The sequence below is a fragment of the Thamnophis elegans genome, chromosome 2 (genome assembly GCF_009769535.1).
Source record: "Thamnophis elegans isolate rThaEle1 chromosome 2, rThaEle1.pri, whole genome shotgun sequence".
Lineage (NCBI taxonomy): Eukaryota > Metazoa > Chordata > Lepidosauria > Squamata > Colubridae > Thamnophis > Thamnophis elegans.
The window spans coordinates 172,344,415-172,353,972 of NC_045542.1; the positions used below are offsets into that span (position 1 = coordinate 172,344,415).

The window sequence follows — 9,558 nt, forward strand, 5'->3', positions numbered from 1 at the left end:
AAGTCCCGCTTGACAAGCAGGACAACCAATGGGGAAGCTGCAATAGTCCCGCTTCAGCCAGGCGCGCCTTAGCCAATGGTAGCTGTCCGTTTGTTACCGGGCAACCAGGTCGCAAGTCGAGGACCTTACAGTTCTCTTCACCCGCTGACCGAGGCAGAAGCCCTGAGGCCGCCCCGGACAAACAGACAGGCAGACAGACAGACGGCTGCCCAACCATCTTTCTGAAGGTCTCCAGGGATGGAGCCTCCCCCACACACCCCAATTCCAGGTGGGGGGCAGCTTTCGGTCACGAAATCCCTCCTGATCGCTTCCAGGTCGGATCCCCCTCGGAGGACGATCCCGTTTTCCCTCCCGGGCTGATCCACCGTCTACGGGCTTCGTTTTCTGTCAGCTGAGTGGGGATCCCTGGAGATGCTGCCCCACTCCGGGATCTGCCCGAGTGAGCGAGGGAGATCCCAAGGGCAGGAGTGGGACTCCGGTCGGTCTCCTCCTGTCCAGGAAGGGCCGCAAGTGGAGTCTCCCCCACCACCCACCCAGAGCCCAGCCCAGAGCCCCGTCCCCCTTTTCTGCCCCCCAAGCCCAGAATTCATGGAGGTCCCCCTGTCTGAGCAGCGGCTCTTCCTCGGTCCCCCTCCCCGATTCTCAGCCCAAGGACCCTCGACGCAGTTTTTCCTCATCTGTCAATTTCCTCCCTCCGATTTTGGTGTGTTGGTACAAATCGTCTTTCGAAGAGAAACGCCGCCGTTTCCAAATAAATGCAGCTTTCCCCGCCTTTCCAGATCTCTGCCTTGATTTGAAACGAACCTTTAAGCTCCATAAACCTCACAAACGTTTCCTACGATGAAGGAGCCGGATTCTCCCTTCCTGCCGTTTGTTCTTTGCCAGGGAACTCAACGCTTTGCCTGCAAGGATCGTGGGAGAAAAGGGGGATTTTACGGGGAGAGAAAACCGCCCTGGGACTCCCAAGTCCTAAGAATCCAAACTCCGAGATCAGCTCCGTTCTTCTGGAGGGGAGTCGAAGGAAATATTTTTTCCCCAAAGAAGAAAAAATCCATATCCCCAGATATTTGTAAGAGGATTTGAGCGGATTTTCTTGTAAAAGGTTTCGGTGTTATTTAGGAAGGGTGGATGGATGGACGGATAGATGGACAGTATATCAAAGCAAGCGGCTCTGGTTCAAGAAGGGCTCTGGTTCATCTCAATGGGCGGAAAGTAAGAGGGAGGGACCCTTCCTCCCTCCCTTCCATCTACTTTATTGAACTCCGTGGGAGGAAAAGCTCTCCTAGCCCCGCTCTGAAGTGAAGGAGTATAAACTATGCCATAAGGAAAAACGAAATAAAATGAAAATCCTCTCTCCTCCGCAAATGAGCTGGACCAGCTCTCCCACCCACCCCCGCCCCCGATTCCTGCGTAGCCTCTAAACGGCCCTCCTTCTTCTTAAGGGGGGGGGGAGAAAACTATTTCCTCCGATTTTCCCTGGGAGATTTGCCGAGCCCCCCCCCCCTTGGGGAAAATGTCCCACTCGGAGACCGGCGCCAGGATGGCCCTCCAAAGCCATGGGCTCCACTCCATAGGAAGGGCCGTGGAGACCAGACAGCTTTTTGGGATGGGGGGAAGCTCCAATCTGGATCCTTGCCAAGTGGGGGGGGGGCTGGGACCCTAGAGCATCATGACACCATCCTTGGGATACTCAGACTATGAAAAGAAGACATTTTCCCATGAGGAATCTTGGAGAAAGAGCCTTTCCTGGATTTGGCCCTTTTCAGCCGCAGCTCTTTGGCCTCCCAGCCCCTCCCCGACTGTGGGGCTCCCCCCATCCCACGACCCACCAAGCCCTCCCCCTGGAGTAGCCTCCGCTGCCCTTTGGGGATTAGTCCCCTTCTCCACCCACCCACCCACCAAGCGCCCGTTTCAGGGACGCTTCCCCTCCCCCGAGTTAGCTAGAAAGAACCCGGAGGCCCCTTTCAGAGAAGGACCAACCCACCCGGGGACAGTTTGGGAACCTAAGCGGACATCTAGTCCACACCCTCTCCCACATGCATACAGAGGAAAATCTAGTTGAGAATCATAAAGAGAGCAAACAAAAGGAGAGTCCCTTCTGGGCCTGCCGTGAATCCCCGTCTTGAGCTGCAGCCCCACCCCTCCCCCCGGACTGAAGGGACCCACCTCCCATTTTCTCCGCTTCTCTCTCTGCCCCGAACGCCCTCCTCCTTCAGGTGAAGTCACAATGGACTCTGCCCGGACACCGATGACGTTCCAGCAGGGAGAATCCTCATTGGTGCTTCAGGTCGTTCTGCCCCGCTCCCCAATGCAAAAAGTCCAAGAACACAAACACACACAGACACAAACAGAGAGAGAGAGAGAGAGAGAGAGAGGTTGATTTAATGTGACGATTCTGCCGTAGGAAGAGTTTCTGCGTTGGATGACAAGGGGGGAGGGGCAGGCCTAGCCAGCGAGGACAAGTTGGGGGGGTCACGCCCAGACACCCCCAGTCCGAAGGGAGCCCCGGAAAACCCTCAGTCAGACCAGGGAGAAGCGCCGCTTCGCTTCAGGGGAGAAAAAGGCTCCGGGGCGCCTGGCTCGGCTTGAAGGGAAGAAAAAACTATTATTATCGTCTCGGGAGCCCGAATGGCGGCGGCGGTTGCCAGAGGCGGAGACCCGACACTCTGCATCACCGGACGCCACAGAAACGGCATCGAAGTCCCACCACGCTCATCCCGCTCTTTTCTCGGCTCTCCCAGAAGAGAGTTTGGGGGGCTTCCCCAGAGAAGAGGGGGGGTCAAACTATCCCCCAAAGCCCCAGAAGACGAGAAGCAACGGGTGGAAAGGAACCAAGGAGAGAAGCAATCTAAGGAGAAACTTCCTGACAGGGAGAATTAACCGGTGGAACTCCTTGCCACCAGAGGTTGTAAATCCTCCAACACTGGAGGCCTTTAAGAAGAGACTGGACGGCCACTTGTTAGAGGTGGTAGGGGGCTGGACTAGATGACCTCCAAGGTCCCTTCCAGCTCTGTTATTTTAACTGCAGGCCATTCTTGGTTCTGCGCGTCAATAAACCTCCTTTCCTAAACAGCCTCCATTTTATTCCCTTCTTGGAACTGGACCCGTTTTTCCTTCCGACACTTATCAGGGGATAAAATAGAAACCCACGACTGGAAGGTGCAACTGAAGCGGTTTAATGTGGAGGAAACATGCAGCTGATGTCCAAATGAAGAGGGAGACACGGACACAAACTTGTAGTTTTATATCAATATAAATGTATTTAACATTCGCAGCAGAGAAGACAGTCAGGAGCATCCTGAGGTAAATCTCAACCAGCGCACAGAAGAAAAAGGCGGGAAACAAGGGAAACGCCCCCTTTCCACCCATAGCAACCAATCAGAGCGCAGATCCTCTCAGGCGGAGCCCGCCCTCACTCAGCCACAACGGGGTCTTTGGGATCTTTGTGCACTTTCCTTCTCCAGCCGTTAAATTGGATATCTTCACATTTAAAGAGTTCGAAAGAAACATCTAAAATGACTTTGATTTTGTCCATTACGTCGAATTCTCAGTCTGGAATATTTTTAATCTTCATTCCGATAAAAAGAAGTCAACGTCTTTGTTTTTTTTTTAATACCTCAGACTTTTCTTTGCGTTTTGTATAATAAATAAATAAGATCTTCAGACTCCAGAAAGAGTACAAAGAAGAGCAACAAAGATGGAGGCTAAAACATATTAAAAAACGGTTGCTGGAACTGGGTATGCAGAGAAGGACGAGGAGGGACATAATGGCATATTCTGATATCTCAGGGGCTGCCAGAAAGAAGAATTATTTCCTTTCCTATTATCTCTATACTATAAATAAATATGAAGGAGACCTAATGAAAGAGGTGGAGGTGGAGTTGCGCTGTATAGAAAAAATAACCAAAGCACTCTAGAAACGCAACAGAAGAAAGACGAAAACCTCCTTCAATGCATTTGGGTTAATATAAAAGATGAAAAAGGCGTCGAAGCTTTGTCTGAAATGGAGCCTTTCTTCCTCCTACTGCCAAGGCCATCATCCAATTCTGGCACTTTGCCCCAAATCCTCCAGGGGGCGCTCTCTGCCAAAGGAAGAGAACTCCAGGAGCTTCCCCATTGGCCCACTGGAGGGCGAACGTCACGGCTGGCTTTCCACAGGAGGCGGCGAAGGAAGTGACATCACTGAGCCTTGCCGCTCTAGGACACCGCACTCTCTCTCCTTAACCGTTGGGGCTCCGCTGGAGGCACAGAGGCTGCGGGAGAATCTGGTGGGTGGACATCCAGACGTGCCTCGGGTGAGTTAGGGACTCTTCACGGGTTGCATGCTCACCAGCCGCCCTCTCCCTGCAGGGGGAAACGGAAGAAGCGGGGATGCCGGCGGAAATCCAGGGAAGAGCCCGAATTGGGGAAGGGGAGAGTCAGCCCAGCAGGAGAGAAGAAAAGCCGGGCGAGGAGGCAGGATTCGCACCGGGCTCCCAGAGGGCCCGATCCTGTCTCCGGAGGGGGAGAGAAGCGGGGCGGCTTCTCCAGCTGCCTTCTTTATTCAGTGGCTGAATTCCACTTTCTAATTCTTGGTTTTTCTTTTTCTTCCCATCTCAGATACAGAAACTGAAAGCCATTTGTGGTTTTTGCAAGACATTTTTTTTTCTTGGTGGGAAAAAGAGCTGAATAACTTGCAGGGATCCGTCCCAGAAATGGTCCCGTGAAGGAAAAGGCATCTGGAGACCCACCAGAGCCCTTGGATCCATCTGGAGTTGCTCTGCAGGACAGAGAAAGGATGGAGACACAACCTTTTGCCAAGGAGGGAAGCGGAAAAGGCCCTTCAGCTGCTCAGCCTGGGAAGGGAGGGGAACTCTGGAGAAAAACTGGGCAGAAGATCCTGGAGGAGGAAACCATCCTCCCTTCCGAAGTTCAGCCTGGGAACTTCATTCAATACCGGGAGATTGAGGGTCCCCGAAGACTTTGCAGCCGACTCCACGCCTTTTGCAGGTGGTGGCTGAGGCCAGAAAAGCACACCAAAGCCCAGATGCTGGACCTAGTGGTTCTGGAGCAGCTCCTGGGTCTCCTGCCTCCGGAGATGGAGAGCTGGATTCGGGAGTGTGGAGCAGAGACCAGCTCCCAGGCGGTGGCCCTGGCAGAAGGCTTCCTCCTGAGCCAGGCAGAGGAGCAGAAGGAGCAGGTCCAGTTGCAGGTGAGATACTTTAGGGCAGTGGTCCCCAACCTTTTTATCGCCACGGACCAGTCAGCCTGTGATAATTTTACCGTGGCCCGCTGAGCGCGCGCAGGGGTGGGGGGGGGCGTTGTTCGCGACGACACATTGATTGTTTATATATCATATATATTTCATTTATATATCATAAAATGTTAGATGTTGCATTATTTTCAATATGTATTTGTAAATATATGCCAAATAGATTGCAATCGCTTTCTGGACTTCCTTTAAATTTGCAGGTAAATGCTGCAATAGATATATAGCTCCCATCAGATTGATGATCACCCAAAAATGTTATTCATTGAATTCACTGTGAATCCTTTCTTAGTAAGTGCATTCAAGCCAGCCTACTACTAGCTGGTAGCCTCTCTGTCCATTCACCAAATTATCTGGGACAGGGGTGTCAGAGTGACATCGAAAATGTCAAGGTAATAGCCATGACTATGAAATTAAAAGCCTATTTATTCTTTTATTTGCATCACATAAAAACCAAGATGGTTCCCATCTTGAATTTTTCTAAATACATCCTACATACAACCATGATGCAGGAGTTTTCATTCAGCAAGAAAAAGGAACCGGTGACTTGAGCCAAGTCAACATCTGGAAATCTTACCCCAGTCATATCCAACCTAGCTTATTTTTTGAGATCACCTCAAGGCGAGCTGGAGCGGGACGCGCTGCGCCACGAGTTGGAGAGCTTGGAGAGGCTGAGCGCGCAACTTGGAGAGCTGCGTCTCCGCCGCCTGGAGCCCGAGCTGGCCCGGCGGCAGCAGCAGCTGGAGGGGCTGTGGGCCGACTGCGCCGCTCTGGAGGCGCTGCTGGAGCAGCTCCTGGCCGAGCACGAAGGGCTGCAGGAAGCGCGCAAGCAGCGGCCGGCCGCGCTGCTGTCTGCCCCGCGCGTCCTCCGGGCCGGGCGCTCCGAGAAGTGGCAGCTGGCCTCCGACTACGCGCTGGTGCTGAGCTGGAGCTGCGCGCAGAGCCTGGAGCGATACGAGGCCGAGTTGCGGGCGCTGCAGGAGCTGGAAGGGGGCCGCCTGGGCCAACAGGACCTGCGCAAGCTGCGCGCGCAGAACCAGGAGAGCCGCCGGCGCCTCGAGGAGCTGTGGCGCCGCTGCCGGGAGCTTTGCGCGCTGGGCGAGCGGCTGGAAGAGGAGCGGCTGGCGCAGCAGAAGAGCCACGGCGCCCAGCTGCAGCGATCATGGCTGCGCGGCCCGGTGCCAGGTACTCCACGGCCCGGCACCGGGCCGCGGACCGGGGGTTGGGGACCACTGCTTTAGGGAGCTCAGAAGGGAATAGAGGAAGTGTTTGAATCATTCACCCCCTCCTTCCCAAACTTCTCTGACATTCATAATATGTGGCAATGTCTGTGAAGTTTCCGCTGTTCGCCCATGAAGCCAATGTTGAGAAAAGACAGGAGACGAATTTTCTCGGGATGGAGCGACCCAGATTGGGGGTCTGGTAGCCCCTTTTATTGGGATAGAACAAAGGCAGGAGGAGCAATAGCATGTGATAAAAAACAGCCTGTAAAAGTACAATTTCTAATCTACTGCTTCAGGAAAGTTCTCTCTATATATGGTCAAATCCTGGGCGTCATTGGTAGAGCACATCTCAGAATGTTATGTTATTCACTATCAGGATGTTATGGCTTTATCGGAGCCAGTTGTCTCCTGTGTGATTCAGCGTGGCTCTGCATGCCCCGTTATCCACTGGGCCATGGGTGACTGCTACGCCTACACAAGGAACTATATTACAACATCTCCTACTTTTTTATTTTCTTTTTGTCAAAAAAACTTTCCCTCTTCATCTACCAGGGCTAATCACAGCATTCTACACATAAACCAATAGAAAATCACATCATGGCAAAGGGTGGGCAAAGGGGGAACAGAAGGTTACAGCACAGCATAGGGGGGGAGAAAGGGCATGTGTGGGAGTAGTTGGCTCACATAGTTCATGTTACATGAGGCTGCATAGTGGGTCCTGGCCCGTTTAGGCTGGAAAAATGTTTCTGATGTTTTTGCATTCCTGTGTATGTGTGTTTCAGACAGCAGAAACTGCCCTGCACACACACACCCGGAATGTTTTTGTTTTTTAAAAGGCAGCGTCTCCTTCTTCGTCACTGGGCATGCGGAAGGGAGCTTTCCCCATGAAGGGGTTGACTGTTCATGTAACTCCATGTGGTTGACAATGTGAATGTTCTTCTGTGGAGCCAAGCTAGAGAGTATATTCTTACACATAGTTAATAAAGAGGATACACATTGAATACAGCAACACAACAGTATCAGCAAAGCAACAAGGCTTATAATGGTCTTGGAAACATTTCCCAACCAGATAAAATTAGGTAACCAAGAGGTCATCCAGCCCCACCAGGAGTCCAAGGCTTTGTATGTTTGTCCAACTGCTTGAACGGTATCATGTAATTTGTCCACACTGGTTTCAATTTGTCCGGACTGGTTCAAATAATGACAACAGGTAGCATTCAACCAAACACATAGTAGGGGGATCTGCGGCGAAAGACGGAGCAGCCGGTCGGAGGAGTGTAGCATGGAGGGTGCTCTGCTCTGTTCTCCAGGTCAGAGACAGAGACAGCCTCAAGCTGTGGTTCCTGTTGGTTGGTCATGGTCAGGCTGCTTCTGTGTTTGTGTAGGTGGTTGTATAGGTGGTTTTGGCAAATATGGTCTTACGTGCCGTCCTGGAATCCAAAGAACTTTGTCTTTTAGCTGGGTTGCAGCGTAGCTCCTTCCGCAGGTAATCAGGTCAGCAGGTCTTCACCACGTCAAGTCAGGCAAGCAGCGGTAGTAGACAGGTGGACAAAAGGTGTCTGCAGTAGGTGGAGCTGCAAGATGACGAGTCGCTGCCGAGGATGGTGGGCTGCCGGTGTGTTGCACTGCTGGGAGGCCAGGGGGCATTTTCCCCTATTGCCAATATATCTGTCCAGGGCATGTTTTAATGTCTGGTTGGCGCGCTCAGCCAACGCCTGACCCTGGCTGTTATAAGGAATGCCAAATTTCTGCACAATGCCCCATTGGTTACAAAAGGCAGCAAAGGCTGTTTTTAATTCTTTTGGGCGTCCCAGCGATGCAAAGGTCCGAATCGAATGATTAATAACATGTTTGGTGGCTTCACCCCTTTGGGGGGATGCCATAATGTAGCCTGAATATGTATCAATGGAAACATGTAAATATTTCCAAGGGGCAAATGGAGGATATTGGGTAACATTCATTTGCCAAATTTGGCAACACTCTGTCCCCCCTGGGGTTTACCCCCATAGGGAGAGGGTTTGCCTGCTGGCTACAGGTGGGGCATAGTTGAATAATTGCTGATGCCTCCACCGACGTAAGGCCAAATTGTTTTATGAGCGCTTTTTTATTCTGGTGAAAGTAAGAGTGGCTATCCTAAGGTGTGATAGCAGAACAAACATTGACATGGGGTGGGGGGGCTGATGCCGCAGCGTCAGCAACATCATTGCCCTCCTGGAGAGGCCCAGGGAAAGGCTGATGACTTCAGATATGGGAGACATAGAAAAAATAACAGCGAGAGGAGACAAGACCTTGTAAAGTGAGAAACAGAGACAAAAGTTGTGAATCAATAGAAGAAGAGAGATAAGACTCATACAAAGAGGTTATAATCTGAGTCACATAAAGATTAAACGGTTGTTTGTCAAATAACTGAAAGGCCAAGATGAAAGCGGCCAATTCATCTGTTTGAGAGGATTTTTGTGGCTCTGTGAGCTGGGTGTGCCATGTACCATCCTCCTGCCAGGCACATGCTCCCATCGGCAAAGACAGTTATAGCGTCTTTGATAGAAAAAAGCTGTTGAAGGAAGGCTTCCACTGGAGCGGAAGGGCTTTTGTAATTAGGGCTGCAAAAAGGGAGGGTTTCTGAGAAATAGTGGACAAGTGTCATGAGATCACATTCTTGGGGAATCAAATTTGGATTGGGGAGGCCGCAGCGCTCCCACGGGTTGGAGAATTTTATTAACAGCCCGCAAATCATGCAAAAAATGCCATTTACCAGATTTCCTTCTCTGTCTCTCTCTTCACTTTCTCTTTCCCTCTCTTCACGTTCTCTTTCCCTCTTTTCACTTTCTTCTGTCACTTTCTCCTTCTCCCTTCTCACTCCTCTTCCCCCTCCCTCCTTCACTTTCATCACTTTCTCTTCACTCTCTACTGCCCAACCTGTCCCCATAAATTACCTACTAAATAGGCGCAGTTCCCTTACTGGATCCTTCGCTCACTCAAACACATACACACAACCATTTTTCTCCATTCCAATTCGGATCCTATAAATCAATTGCTCTGTGAAACATCTGTGAAAAGAATTCCAAGGGCTTCCCGTGGGGCCGTGGC

The 9,558-nt window shown here is 51.6% G+C and overlaps 1 protein-coding gene across 1 annotated transcript in view; it reads left to right on the forward strand.

The window, feature by feature from the left end:
* The first annotated feature begins 2,984 nt into the window (after positions 1–2,984).
* LOC116502596 (zinc finger protein 845-like) overlaps positions 2,985–9,558 on the forward strand; it is a 123,771-nt gene continuing 117,197 nt past the window's right edge. Inside the window, exons 1-2 of the mRNA XM_032208472.1 lie at positions 2,985–4,295; positions 4,600–5,191. Of these exons, the coding sequence (XP_032064363.1) occupies positions 4,778–5,191 (414 nt within the window). The 5' untranslated portion in view covers positions 2,985–4,295; positions 4,600–4,777. The remainder of the gene's footprint in view (positions 4,296–4,599; positions 5,192–9,558) is intronic.